Below are 16,015 nucleotides of genomic sequence, written 5' to 3'. Positions count from 1 at the left end.
TTGTACTTAACACGCAGGAACTTAGGTTACTAAAGAATGAATAAATGAATTATAAAACTGACTAAATTAAAATGTACATACGCTACACAGTTGACATGCAGAAGAGAGTAAAAACAGATCAAAATGAACCTTGTGGTAATGTTCCCATTATATATTACTTATGTTATGTAAGCTGCAGACAGTATGATATATGCTGATAGAATTCTTCTAAGTTCTGTTATGTGTGTCTGTACATTAATGGATATTGGAAGTATTAAATATATTAAATATATTAGTTCTGATGTACAACGTGGAACTTATCATGCCCTGAGACCTTGTATAGCTCAGGAAGAATGGAGGTAACAGCAGATGTTCTTCTGAGTAATATTTAAAGATCAATGGGGGGGGGAAACACCAAGGTCTGTCATAGGATCCCATATTTTAGTTTTAGGTTTTATTTCAGAAATGTTGGATGAATAAAAGGAACTTCATAGCTAGAAGATAATAACCATTTCACACTTCTCTTGTAAATCTATAGATGTTTTATTTTAAATTTAATGAAAGAAACACATAGCCTTTTTATCCACAGGATTTCTAAGTAGAACCAAAGCAAAAAAAAAAAAAAAATCTAAAGGCATTCTGTTAAAAACCACTAGCCTATGCAGCTTTCTCAATTCTAGTCACACAAAGTAGTTATAAGGAGGCAAGTATGTAATTCACTTTGTTAATAGTTAAGGTATCTTGTATTCAGAATACAAGATACCATAACTATTATCAAATCACTGGTGCCCTCTACAAGTTCATCTATTGGGGGCAGGCGGGACTGGTCAATATCAGTTCTTCTTGAACAATCATTTTCTTGCTGAAAGTTTGTTTTGGTCCATTTCAATATCAGTTTTTCCTTTTGAAAGAATGAAAAAATCTTGTATACCTACATGGATATAATTTGAAACATTTGTGTACATTTTTAAAAATGAAGAAATTGTTCCATTAAGGTTCTGAAAATGTACCATATTATTGCAATGTAAGTTTTGATCATGTGAATATGAATAGATAGATAGATAGATAGATAGATAGATAGATAGATAGATAGATAGAGACGCAGTGGCTCAGTGGGTTAGGACGCTGAGCTTTTCGATCAGATGGTCGGCAGTTTGGCGGGTCAAATCCCGAGTGCCGCATAACAGAGTGAGCACCTGTTACTCGTCCCAGCTTCTGCCAACCTAGCAGTTCAAAAGCATGTAAAAATGCAAGTAGAAAAATAGGGACCACTACGGTGGGAAGGTAACAGCGTTCACGACCACGGAGATAAATATATATTATATATATATATATATATATATATATATATATATATATATATATATATATATATATATATATATATATATATATATATATATATATATATATATATATATATATATATATATATATATATATATATATATATATATATAAAACATTGGATCAAATCAATTCTCCCATTTATACCCTGAATGAAGTTTTTACTTTGCTGTTCACTTTACCATAGATCCTAATTACTATCACCTATTCCCAGAGCCCCTGCCTTGTGCTTCTAACAGATTATATCAAATTTTCATTTACTGGAGCCTTTATAAATAATGGTTGTATCCCTTATAACTAAACAATATAAAAGCCAATATGTTCAAAGGACAATTGTTTTTTCCAATATTCTTTAAGGCTATTCCAGAAATGTGATTATATATACTATAATAATGTCAACTGACCTATACCATATCTTTTATATTATCCATAACATTTATTAGTTTATTTAAAAAAAAAACAACAACGATAAACAATAAATACTTTTGGGGGGTTGAAACTGTGATGTCTATGTATTTGAGGACAATTTAAATGCACAATTATTCTTACTGTTTTCAATCAAACATAGGCTTTGAGTATGGTACATCATAATCTCTTCAAATTATGGGAGATTTTTAAATTTTGGAAAAAATAGCTTCAATTAAATTATACATTTTAATTTGGGGCCAATATTAGATTCCATGAAGAGGATTATAACCTGTTTCATTATTATTAATCTTTATAATCAAAGTAAGTTTTTAAAAAGGATGTTTCATTCGGCATCCAATTTAGATAATCACACAAAATTAAATTGAGGGATGTATATATATTAATATATTCTAATTTATTTTAGATGTACATTTCCAAACTATTTTTTGTGATCTGTATTCATGACATTATCCTTTTCCAGATGTTCTCCTTTGCATGCATTCTCTGAAATATCCTTTTGCCTTAATATTATGTTTTTAAACTAAAATCAATATTCATTTAAGAAATAAACATAAACATCATTTATTTCTATGAGTTACAGGTTTTAGATAATACATGTAATACTCTAAAATGATATTAACAAAGGAGAGAAAAAACCTGCTCAGGGCATTAGATATATGAAATACAAATGAAAATTGTAAATGCAGCCACACTTTTCACTTGGATTGAGCTTTGGTCCCAATAAAGGTCACTAAATGAGGACTACCTGTATTTCCAGAGGGTAAGAAACCTAACAAAATATCAGTCTCTTTTACTTCTATTTCAGACATTTTTAAAAATGGTACTTATTCCAGTGAAGGTAGGACTATCAATATCATCGCATAGAAATGTTCCACATTAAGTCAGAGCCATAAATAAATCCCCTATTAATAATCTCTATTCATTTTGTTTAATTTCTCCTGGGAAAATATATTCAGTAATATTTATTAAAGGTGGAGCTTGCTATTAATAATGGATGTTATATACCACTATTTTACATCCTATACAGTGCTCCAGAACAAGCTGATAGTTTGGGGAGACAGAAAAAGAGCAGGAACATAACAAATCATGGAAAGTATTCAAATAACTTGTAAAAGCCAATGAGAAATTGTGTCTATTGCCTTTCTATCTTTCAGCACCTCTTAGCGAAATTTTGTTCAGTTCTCTACTACACACATCTAGAAGCAATGATCCAACATCTCAATTCAATTGGTAATCAACCAATAACCAAGAAAGTTATTGTTAGGTTCTGACAGACGAGGACTCAGAGTGGTTTAACAACGAACGAGTTTATTGAATACACAAGGTCAACTGTCAACTGTCAAATGTTGCAACCTTTTATAGGGATAGTGTTTGAACTGTAACCAATCAATGGAGCTTATTTTCCCGCTCCTAGGTTATTGCAACCAATGATTGCACCTGGATCTCCCGCTCAAAACCCTGCTATTCTGCAATCAGCTAATTCCTTATTAATAACTATTTACATACACAACACCCCTTACCCCCCAGTTGTTGTTATTTCTTTACAAAGTCCTTCAAATATTTTGGTGGCCTATGTATTCTAGAAGGGTATCTATTACTCTGGCTGCTAGGGACCCCTTTTCCTGATTGACGGCTTGGCTGCTTGTCTGTGTTGGACCTAGGCTCTGGGTTACTAGACTCTGAATTTTCCCTGTTGCTATTTTGTGCATTGGTTTGTGTTTGACACTCAGTGATCACTGGCCTACCTCGCAGGGGTACCTCCCAGTCTATTTGACTAAATTGTTGTTGTTGTTGTGGGGTACCAGGGGAAGAGATGTTTTGCCATTCCTCTACCCCACTCTCTGGCATGTTGTCATTACTGACCCTGGATGTACTGTTTTCCCCAAATATGCTTTGGCCCCCCTCTACTGGCAAGCACCCACTGGATCTCTTCCTCAGCTGATCTGTGTGTCTTTTACAGATCCTATTCCCTTCCCCCTCAATAGTGTACGACAGGGGGCCTAAAATTTCCGTCACCACCCCAGGAATCCATTTGTCCCCTTGGGCGTAGTTCCTGGCCCAAATCAAATCCCCCACTTTGAATGTTCTGTCAGGAATGTCCAATTCAGCGCTTGGAAGAAGTCTGTCAGGGTGTAATCTGTCCAATTTGGTGGTTAGTCTCCTTCCCCACCTCATTTCAGCTGGACTTTTTCCTGTAGCAGAACATGGGGTCGTATGTTGGGCCAACAAGAACTCGGCCAGTCTCTGATGCCAGTCGCCTCGAATGATTCTTTTTAAGGCGTCCTTCGTGGTCCTCACATTCCGTTCAGCCAAGCCGTTGGTAGATGGGTGGAAGGGTGCTGAAGTCCTGTGCTTAATCGAGTTGGCCTTGAGGAAATCCTGAAATTCAATAGATGTGAATTGTGGCCCATTATCAGACACAATTAAATCCGGCAACCCATGAGTGGCAAAGAGGCCCCTTAATGCCTGTATGGTTCTACCTGAGGTTACTGAACTGACTGGTACTACCTCTAGCCATCTAGAGAAACTGTCAACCACTACCAGAAATGTTAACCCTTGGAAAGGTCCAGCAAAGTCAATATGAATCCTGGACCAAGGATTTCTAGCTAACTCCCACTTATGCGCACGGATGTGTTGTTGTTCAGGCCTAGAACGTTGGCACAGATGGCAATTGGCAACACATTCCTCAATGTCCTTGTCCAGTCCTGGCCACCACAAGTGACTCCTAGCCAACGCCTTCATCCGTACAATTCCAGGGTGTCCTTCATGTAATTCTGGTAAAATGGCTGATTTGTAGATTCCTGGAATGACCACACGATTTCCCCAGAGTAAACATCCCAAATGAACTGACAGTTCATCTTTCCTTCTAAAATAGGGAATGTATTTTTCATCCGGGTTGGCGTTTGGCCACCCACTCAAGACCCAGGCCATTACTCTCTTTAAAATGTGGTCCTTATTTGTTGCCTCAGCTATGTCTTTAGCAGTTAAGGGCCAATCCGGAATATCCTGTAGGGACATTATTTGTCCCACAGGTGCAGGGTCTTCCTCTGTTATGTTTAGGGGCAATCTGCTAAGGGCGTCAGCATGTCCCATGTCCTTGCCCGGTCTGTATTGGAGGGAGAATGAGTATGCTGAGAGGAAAATGGACCACCTCAGCATTCTAGGCGACATTATTTGAGGAGTCTGTTTATCCGTGGTAAACAGTCCCAACAGGGGCTTGTGGTCAGTCAGTATAGTAAAGTTCCTACCATAAAGGTAGTCATGGAACTTTTTTACTCCTGCCACTATTGCTAATGCCTCCCTGTCTATCTGAGCGTAATTCCGCTCTGCTTTGGTTAGTGTACGTGAATAATATGCAATTGGTCTTTGTATTCCTTGTTTGTCTAAGTGGCTGATTACAGCCCCTACACCATAAGGCGAAGCATCGCACGCCAGGTAGATTGGTTTGTTTTCTATGAAGTGTGTTACAGTTGATTTACTGTACAGAATGTCCTTTAGAGTTTGGAAACTTACTCTGTGTTTGTTCAGCCATTGCCAAGGGGTCTTCTTATCTAAGAGTCTGTGGAGGGGTTCTGCAATGGCAGCCTTGTGAGGCACAAACGTGTGGTAAAAGTTTACCAGACCAAGGAAGGCCTGTAGTTCCGCCTTATTCCTTGGTTCTGGGGCCCATTTAATTGCTTTAATTTTGTCAGGGGTAGGGTGGATTCCATTTTTGTCAATCCTAAACCCCAAAAAATCAGTGGATTTAACCCCTATGCTACATTTTTCCCTTTTTAGTTTCAATCCAGCCCTCCTAAATCTACCCAGTACCTGTTCCAGCCGCTCTACTAACATTTCCTCATCTTTTCCAGCTATCAGGACATCATCAAAGTAAGGGCATACTCCAGGTATGCCCTTTAAGGTCCTCTCCATCACTTCTTGGAAGATGCCTGGAGCTGCTGCAATACCAAATTGCAGTCTGTGGACCCGGAACACACCCTTGTGGGTAACAATTGTCTGTGCCTCTGCAGCCTCTTTAGAAACAGTCAACTGTAAGTACGCATGCGCCAAGTCTAACTTGGCAAACATGGCGCCGTCCTGGATCGTGGCGAGGACCTGCTTCACCGTCGGGACCAGGTAAGCATGCTTTTTCATTCCAATGTTCAGGGTGGCCTTATAGTCAGCGCAGATTCTCACATCCCCATTGGGTTGAGGGGTGTGACAATCGGCGTTTCCCACAAGCCACCCTCAACAGGTTCTAATACCCCTTGGCCTACAAGCCTGTCGAGCTCGGCCTCGATTTTTCCCTTTAGGGCGAAAGGTACCCTTCGGGCCTTAAGCCTGATTGGTTTTACAGAGGGGTCTAGGTTAAATTTAATTGGGGGTCCTTTGTACCTACCCAGAGATCCGTCGAATACGTCTGCAAATTCATTGCAGACTGATTCGAGGGTCTTATTTTTAATTACTGAATTTATCCCCCCAATCCAAATGCCCAGGGCAGGGAACCAGTTAACCCCTATTAAGCTAGTCCTATGTCCCTCCGTAACTATTAGTTCTAAGACCCCCTTAAATCCCTTAAATTTAACGCTAAGGCTGATCTTCCCTTTTATTTTTATGGGGCTTTTTTGGAAATCAGTTAATTGAATATTTGTTGAATTAAGTGGAATTTTCCTTCCACTTATTTGTTCGATCCTCTCAAGGGTTTCAGTGGAAATTATTGACACTGAAGCCCCTGAGTCTATTTCCATTCTGCAAGGGACCCCTTGCAGATGGACTGTGATTTTTAATTTTCCTCCAGGAAAATTGTAACCTTTTCCTTGTCTCCTCCGGCTGACACGCGCCACCTCCCCTAGATGTGGAATTTTAACCCAGGGTTTAGGGGTCTCCTTGCCACTGGAACAAGGGGTTACCTTACCCTCGGCCCACGCATCGACTTCTTGAATGCGGTTGTCGCGAACACGGCTCCTGCAGATGGCCTGGATGTGGCTGGTCTTGCCGCATGCCCTGCACTTTGCGGTACGGAATCGGCAAGAGGCGCGGGGATGGTTGCCTCCGCAGCTGCCGCACCGGTTCTGGTTGTCCGCGTCGCGTGGTCTGGTTGCGGTGTCCCGCCATGGTCGTTGTGTCCCCGTCGCCTGTCTTTGCGAAGTTGCGGGTTGTTGCCGGCGAGCAGGTTCAAGCCCCTCACTTCTGGGTTGTCTTGGCGCCAATTTTCCAAATCGCCTGGAGACTTCAGCGATATCTTCTTCCCACTGCTGGTCCACCTCCCCGCAGTCCACATAGCCCTCTTGGTTGATCTCGGACGCCGCTGCCATGCTGCTGCGGGGGGGGTCGCGATACCCAGTGGACTCGTAAGTTAAAAGTTCGTCAATCACTTCCTGTAGATCGCCGGTGGGTTTGGCGATTATTCTGTTTTGTAGCTGTTCGTCACGCAAGCCCAGTACTACTCGGTCCCTAATTCTTATTTCTAAATTATCGTATTTGCATCGTACTGCGGCTTCCCTGACAGCAGCGACAAACTTCTGTATGGATTCTCCCGGCCTCTGGTTCTTCTCAAAGATGCGCCTCCAGAAGAGTTCGGATCTTCTAGGTGTAAAGTGGACCTTAAGTTTGGCTAGGAGGTCGGCGTAAGGCACGCTTGAGACCGGTTGCGGTTGACACAGTCCGACAGCGATTCAGTAGACCGGCGTGCCACAAATCGTCAATAATGCAGCCGCTTTTTTACGGTCGTCTGTGATTCCGTTCACTAACAGGAACCCTTCGACTTGTCCGATGTATTCTTCCCAATCCTCGGGGAAGTTTGGGTCGAATTCCTTCAATGACCCGATTTGCGCCATTCGGAGAATTTATTTTTTATTCTGCCGCGGCCGCTCGGTTGACTGTGACTCGTTCTGAATTTGCCGCCTTTGCGCGACGATTCCGCCAAATCTCTGGTCTTCTGTCTATCCCACCCTCGTCGCCAATTGTTAGGTTCTGACAGACGAGGACTCAGAGTGGTTTAACAACGAACGAGTTTATTGAATACACAAGGTCAACTGTCAACTGTCAAATGTTGCAACCTTTTATAGGGATAGTGTTTGAACTGTAACCAATCAATGGAGCTTATTTTCCCGCTCCTAGGTTATTGCAACCAATGATTGCACCTGGATCTCCCGCTCAAAACCCTGCTATTCTGCAATCAGCTAATTCCTTATTAATAACTATTTACATACACAACAGTTATCTTACTACTTTTATCTACTATCTTGCCTTTCCAGCAGTACATGGTGCTCAAGGAGCTGCCAATAATTATAGTAAAATAATGAACATATTTTAAAAATACAATTAAGGCATCATTTAAATTTTTTGATCAAAACAAACAGCACCCATCAACTCAGCAGGAAACCAGCTTTCAGCATAAAAGGATTTGCCTGCTGCCAGTATTTATTTATTTGCTTTCGTTATCTCCACTATATAACAGTAAAACATTTAAGTTTTCTCAAAGACTTTAAAGCACTTCAAACAGATTTTTTACACTGAAATAGGAAGTGGAAAAGGTAAGATAAACAAACATAAAATATAGAAAGTGGCAGATCAACACCACAGTCTAATCAAACTGAGCTGTTAAGTACACCCTGTTGAGTTTGGTGGACCTCTCTCTGAGATGAGAGTGCTTAAAAGATCTACTATAATCTTGGAGGAAGCTCTGTGCTTTTTATTGCAAATGCCTGGAAGCAACGAGAAATATTTCATAAGGATTTTTGCAGTGCAAAACATAAACCATTTTCTTCTGGCCACATTAATAATGTGAACAGCAATCATGCCTTCAGTAACATCAAATTTCAGGGACGGATATTGTCATTAGGAACTCAGCAAGTATGGATATGTAAGAGAGGTATCTATACTTTCTATCTATCTACAGCATTTTTAAAGGAACTGTGGAAGAGGCTGAGGTTAGTTTTGTCCTACCCACATTTTCCAAACTTGGTTGCCTATTTATACAAAATTAAAATAGGAAAGCACTGTCACAAATATCCTCCTTGCACCCAGTTATATCTTGGCTGCTTGCCGTGTTTAAAATAAACATATTAGTAATTTTCAATGCTCGACTAAGCAAGGTTGGGAGAATTAATACTTGGGTAGGAGCCACCAGGGAATTCCAGGGTTTTTGGCTAGACTCAGAAGTTAAAAAGAATCTTAGAAGATTGAATGAACTGGAAAATGATGTGTTTCCATATTATTGTCCATGTTCTCTTCATGCAGTTTTCATTTGCTAGGTACAGTTGCTGTTGTACAAAAGAGGAGAAGATGCTCAACTCTAGCCTTGAAGCATAGGTGTACTTCTATGTGAGCTGATAGCTGACCTTTCTGCTAATCGGGCCTGTGGTGGAGAGAAGCAAGCAGGAGATACCTGGCTAGAGACAGATAGTCTGAGTCTTTCACAGAAGTCTAGTATCTGGAAAAGGTCTGGAAAAGAAGACACCACAGAAAAGTGGTTCTCTTAATGAAGGAGATGCAACTCACTGCACTCAATATCAAGACCACCGCCATGAGGGACCTAATTGACACAGGGAGTCAAATCTCCATCATCAGAGAATTTTTTGGGGGGGAAGTTTGTCCCAAAAAAGAAGAAACTGTTTCAAAGCAAAATCCCCATTGCTGAACAGGAACTGTGGATGGAGGGCCTGAAAATCATGTTCACTCTGGGGGTGGTCCAGGCTCTGGGGGTGGTCAACTCAAACAGATCTCAATGGTCAAGGCTCTTTCAGATAATATGGTGCTGACTGGAATGTTAGCAGTCTCTCTGAGCATTGAGCCTCCCCTCCTCCCACCAAATTCGGGCACCATATTGGTGACAATTAGGCAGCAAATGAAAACAACCGAGAAACAGCTGCACCCACCACAGATAGAGAGAGATGAATTTCCCTGCTCCCTGGATGAATTTCTAGACAGACATAGGAACTTTGCAAAATCTTTACAAGCCTTCTGGAAGGCAGTGTCCCCTAGTGGCATAATCTGCAAAGATATATCTTTGGGGGCGGGCAGAAGGAGGAATTCTAGTGAGATTCAGAAGGAATCAGCTACTGGAAGAGGAGGAAGAACTGCAGCTGTGCAGGATGCATTTGGGGGTAGCCCAGAGTCTAAGCGAATAATGTTACCAGCATTGCACAAGGATGCCTTATTTCTGATGAAAGATTACGGAAGGGTCGCCTAAGCGTGTTACACTAAATTTGGTTATAGAATTGCCATGACCAAAGTTCAGGCATAGAGGATAAGACTACTCCTTTCATTTGACCGTCTGCAACCCGCTGCTCCGGAGCCGCATGCGGGTCTTTCAGCCGTCTCCTGCGGCTCCCAGTCCTCTGCCATGCGCAGTCCAAAAAAAAAGTGGGACTAAAAAAGTTCAACCAATCAATTCAAATATGCAGGGTAGGTGCATATCTGAGTCCTTCGGGAGAAGGGCGGTATAGAAATTAAATAATAATAATAATAATAATAATAATAATAATAATAATAATAATAATAATAATAATAATAATAATAATAATAATTATTATTATTATTATTATTATTATTATTATTATTATTATTATTATCTTGCCTTGGCTCCACTCTTCATTCAAACCCTGTTCTGTGCATGCGCGCATGTACGCGCATGTGCACACATTTTTTGCGGCTCCCAGTTTTTCCTTTTGTGAGGGAACTGGTTCCGAGTGACTCTTTCATGGTTTCAGGTTGCTGACCCCTGGTCTAAGCAATTCCATAGGTATACCAGAATTTTGGGGATTATCATTTAATATTCAGTGTATGTAAATATTAAGTATGTATGTGTTTTTAAAAATGGTATATTGTCTAATTTTCTGTTTGCAGCACTGTTGACACCAATGAAGGATTGTTTTGTTGATTTTTTTTTGGTAGTCCTTCCATCTTGTTCCTATTTTTGTAATCAATAAAAAAGAATGAGGTTCATTTCCCAGGATCCAATCTCGGGACTAGAGGTTTGGTCTTCAGAGTTTTCAGAGTCATGCTGGAGCCCATCCTCTCTGCTAGAAAGAAATTTCCTGAGGGTGGGCTCAGAAGACTAAATCTCTGGTCCTGGGTTGGATCCTGCAACCTCATCCTGGGGACATTTATATTTGCCTTCATTTGTGAACTTTATTTTTCCTGTAAGCATCTGTCTCCATATAGATACCGTATTTTCCGGCGTATAAGACGACTGGGCGTATAAGACGACCCCCCAACTTTTGAGGTGATTTTCATGGGTTAAAAAGTCATCTTATACGTCGGAAAATACGGTAGAATTATATGTGAGGCAACACAGAAACACACAGACCCCAAAATCAAGTCTTGAAGGGGCCACAGCGATATTTTACATGTCAAATTGTCTGCTTCTAATTTTCTAAAATAATAGGAGGGATATAAACTTCTAGAAAAATTGTCTGACTAAGAACATGAATTATGACTTACTAATTCGTGCTTTCATAGAGGTTTAGTGAGAGGTTAAAGAACACGAATATATTAAACACATTGTCACGTTGTTATCTCAAGATGAAACATTTAGATTTGGGGTTCAGAGTGAAAATATGCCTCTTAAGCTACTTTGGGAATTTGTACAATATTCTGCTCATGTTTTCCATCATAATGATAACCAAGATGTTAACATTTTAAAAGTGGATGACTCATGCAATAGCTTAACAGACTTCTGTCAACATATTTCTATGTAAAAAAAAACGGAGGGGGGAAATAATCTGGCTATGATTCTGGCACTGTTGCAATCCTTTACATTCGGCATATTTATATACAAAGTTTGCCAGGAAAGGACTTGCAAGCAAGATTTGCTCTGTCGCTTCTCAACTGATTGTCTCACAACTACTCTGAAGGTCGTAGCCTGCACTTTGAAAACATGGCCTTACATGCATTCTATTTCTTGTCAGCAATTAGTGCTATTAGAATTGTATTAAGGAAAACAAAACAAAAAAAAAGGAAAAGAAAGTAATAGAGTCCTTCTGAATGGGCTGTTAAACTTCATACCATAGAATCATTTTTTCCAATATTATTTTTGGGCAACTGGATGGCGTGGCACCATTTTGTGGATAATTTTGATCTACAGGCTCTCAAATATAATTGTTCTAAAATTATGAGGATAAAAAAAATCCTCTTTGTATTATCATCTATCATAAGGTAAAGGTAAAGTTTCCCCCGCACATGCGTGCTAGTTGTTTCCAACTCTAGGGGCTGGTGCTCATCTCCGTTTCAAAGCTGAAGAGCCAGCGCTTGTCCGAGGACTTCTCCGTGGTCATGTGGCCGGCATGACTAGACGCCAAAGGCGCATGGAGCGCTGTTACCTTCCCACCGTAGTGGTCCCTATTTTTCTACTTGCATTTTTACGTGCTTTCGAACTGCTAGGTTGGCAGAAGCTAGGATGAGTAACAGGCGCTCACTCTGTTACGCGGCACTTGGGATTCGACCCGCCAAACTGCCGACCTTCTGATCGACAAGCTCAGCATCCTAACCCACTGAGCCACCACATCCCTTCTCATCTATCATACGTTACTGTAATTAGAAAATAATGTTTATATGTTAACATGGAATGTATTTAATTCATTTAATTCAGAATGCGTCTCTTTTTTAAAAAAAATTCTAAAGGTTTCTTCCCTGTTCTTCACCTTGCAATTTATGCCTTCTATTTTTCCTTGCATATGTTTTTAATAGTTTAATAGTTCTTGAAATATCTACTAGATTGCATATTAAAAATGGTTTTAAAAGACTACCTAGACTTAGATCCCAGTTGAGACTGTGATTAAGGTAGAGAGTGTTGGCATAGAGGTGAAGATGCTTGCCTTCCATCTGGAAGGATAAAAGTTCAGTCCTAGGCTGTGACAGATGTTTCTCTATCCGGGCGCAAACAGAAAAGATCTACTGTAAGCATCAGTAAGGGCATCCAACCAGTCACCCAGAGTCCACCCCAATAAAAGGGATTAGGTCATAAAAAGAAAATAAAAATCACTTATGCAATTTAATTCTTCTGAACTATGGTTAAGGCATCAGAATAGAAACCAGGAGGTCATGAATTCTAGTCCCACCTTAGGCACGAAGCAAGTTGCTGACCTTGGGCCAGTCATACTCTTTCAGCCCTAGGAAGAAGGCAATGGTAAATGACTTCTGAAAACCCTTGCCAAGAAAAATGCAGGGACTTGTCTAGGCAGTCTCTGAGAGTCAGACAAAATTGTACAACAACAACAACAGCTCTGAGTGTCATTCAATATCAGGGTTACCAATGGATACTTCCCTATCTCATTTCCAGATGTGTAGTGAGGTCACAAAAAATGGTCACAAAGTAGAATTGCTTCAACAGCATGGCTTTGGCCCTGGATAGAAAGGATTAAAGGAAGAAATCATCTGACTCTGTAGGAGATGATCAGGCAGAGCCCAAAGGAGGGGTCAAATGTGTCATCAGTCTCAAGTCCCTTCATACCTTCAAGTCCTTTCACACCCATCCAGCCCACCTTTAATTCCACTGATTCTAATCTACCATCACTTTGCTTTGACTGTTACTAGTTCAGATTCTTCTGGAGAGCTTTAGCATGCAATAAATAATAATAAACAAGCTTTAGCATGTTCATTTGAACTGCCTGGACAACTGATTTCCTGCACTTTGCGGATCCAGTTTTGATCAAGCCTCTGTATTTCTATATTTTTGTATGCAAAACAATAAACGAAAGCCAAAATTGACAATTGGCCACTATATTGTAGAAACTTGCTGGGCAGGAAGAAGAACTGCAGACCACTTCTTTCCAGGTTATTAAAGGTTATCACAGATAAATCTTTTACATAAGATTAACATTGAATTATGTTTTATTTCACTGTATGGTTATTCTGAAATACGAAGGATCCAGAGTGTTAGTTCTTGTGCAAGCCGTTGTGTTACCCTTAGCTGTCCCTGCTCGATCTAACATTCAGTCTTGAAATAATGTATCTAGCATCAGTTCTTTCACGTCACAATTTTTCTTCCATCACATTGCTGTCCAAAGCAGGCAATATCATCCCACTTTATAGAAGCCAGGGCAATAAAACTATATCTATCTGGTATTCTTGCCCGAAAGGTTAAATAAAATGTACACAAGTAATAGAAATACAACTGTATTTTATTTCAATTCTGCAAAATTTGGTCATCATTGATCAATTATTGCTTAATGCAGTTGAGAGAATAGTGTAGAGTATTTTGTGATTGTTGTTAAATAAGCATTTTTCCCCCCTGCCCTTCCCGAGATGTCATTAAATAGGTCAAACAGATGAGGCCAATACAGATTCTTTTTTACACAGGCAAATAAGAGAGGATTAAATTAATGGTCTATGTAGCTTGTATCCAAGCATATTTTATTCAATTAAAATGTTGGTACCAATGAGATGCTGATAGGTTTGTAAACTGAACCGTCAGTACATGAAGAATTCCACAGGGCCTTAAAAAGAAGAAGAGAATGTCAAATGAACTCTCAAATATTAAGGTCCATGTATCATTGACAATAGACATAAAATAACAATTGTGTTACCAATCCTTTGTAGTTGTAAGAAAGTTAACTTAAAAATATTTTATTTTATTTTTAGAAATTGTAACAATAAATACTTAAATAATAATTAAAATATGTAGGATTGTGCTACAATAATTGAAATGGCATCTAAAACACTATAAGTATGCCAGAAAAAGATCTCCCATGTTGAAAGACAGAAAGAGCAAAGGGATGATCAAGTATAGAGTGGAGAAGTGAATTAATTAATGCTTAATTAACAAAGAATATGCTCGGAGTTCAATCATCATCATCATCATCACCACCACCACCACCATTGCCAACACTACCTTTTTTAAAAAAACCCAGCACTAACAAGAATATTAAAACTTTAGATTGGCTTACTATCAATCAAGCTTTTTTAAAAAAAACAACAAAAAACAAAAAAAAACAACCTAAGTTATTTAAAAAGGGACTGGAATTGTCTCAAACAGGCAGGGCAGTATAAAATGCTAAAATATCTCTCTTGATGTTAAATTTAGTCCAGATGCACTGGGAACTGCTAATTACCCTGAATTACCTTGGATAAGGAAATGTGTTTTGGATTATTATAAACGCACAGTATGTTTTAATAGAAATTAAATAATATTTTAAGATGGCTATTAATTATTTACAAGAATTTTGAAATGAAGTGTCAGAAAGCCATATATTAATAAATCAATACATTTTAAGCATGTTTTTAAGATATCAAGATAAGGCTAAGATCATAAAATATTTTTAAAGCTGGACATCTTAGAAAATGCTTAGAAATAACTTGGGTGTCAACTTCACTATGACTTCACTATAAATATAACATTGTAGAAGAAATATATTATATCGATGCCACATTATTACTGGGTTAATATTCATTATTAGTATTATATCCATATTGCTAAAATGGTTTGGGGAAGAGAGGCATTGAAGGGTGAGATGCCTGTGTGTTTTTTGATTCCTGGTGGAAAAGTTCATTCTGTGTACTCAGCAACATCTGAAAAAATAGTATGATTTTTTTAAAAAAACAGTTTTGAAATAGGAACTGTACCAAAAATTTGGAATCTATAAATATATGAGAAAAATGAATTTACGAAGCTTATGCATCACAAAAGAGGTCACACTTTTATACAGTAATAGAAAGAGATCTACACTCTTGTACTCAGGACATAATGTGTACTCACTCTCTTATTGTCTGTTTCTCTGCTTAATGGGAGAAAAAGATGCTGATTCTTATTCCAAGTGGTCAAAGTTTAAAACTTAGCGTTAAACAAAACAGATGCTCTCACTCCCTTTAATTTTTTTTACCTGTGTGCAACATACGTTTGTGTATCTCTCTCTCACACACACGCACCACATCCCCAACTCCCTCTCTCTTTCTTTTGGGAATACACCAGAGACATTTAGATAGTTACTCTGAGAAACAAGTAGCAGAATCAGAGTACATTTTGTTCACTGACCAGCAGATGAGAAGGACAATATCTTTCAGCCAGTTCTAGGAAACCACTAGGGAATGCTGTCTATCAGTTCTTCTAGCCTTTAAAATTTGCTGTGAAAATGTGCTTCAGGGAAGAAGAAGAAGAAGAAGAAAAAAGAGCTGAACTGTATATTATGTAGAACAGCTCATTAGCTTTAAGAGATTTATGTTGCAGAGTCTACAGGAATATATTGCCTGCTTGCTGCCATGTTTACCAGCAGATAAGATGACTGGAATTGCAGACAAAATAAATGAAGAGGCACCTATTGTCTAGGCTATGGAATTCCGA

General features: G+C 39.1%; 1 protein-coding gene across 2 annotated transcripts in view; it reads right to left on the bottom strand.

Moving 5' to 3' along the window:
* The window catches only part of CCSER1 (coiled-coil serine rich protein 1), a 768,384-nt gene that overhangs the window by 295,278 nt on the left and 457,091 nt on the right, over positions 1-16,015 (bottom strand). Inside the window, exon 10 of one of the 2 annotated variants that reach the window (XM_081332935.1) lies at positions 13,889-14,174. The exons of the other annotated variant lie outside the window; for it this stretch is intronic. Coding sequence (XP_081189061.1) covers positions 14,100-14,174 — 75 coding nt within the window. The 3' untranslated portion in view covers positions 13,889-14,099. Of the gene's footprint in view, positions 1-13,888; positions 14,175-16,015 lie in introns of those variants that run through there. 2 annotated transcript variants of the gene reach the window in all.

The sequence above is a fragment of the Vipera berus genome, assembly GCF_964194415.1.
Source record: "Vipera berus genome assembly, chromosome: 7".
In the NCBI taxonomy this organism is placed as follows: domain Eukaryota; kingdom Metazoa; phylum Chordata; class Lepidosauria; order Squamata; family Viperidae; genus Vipera; species Vipera berus.
This window is presented reverse-complemented; position numbering and strand designations above follow the sequence as displayed.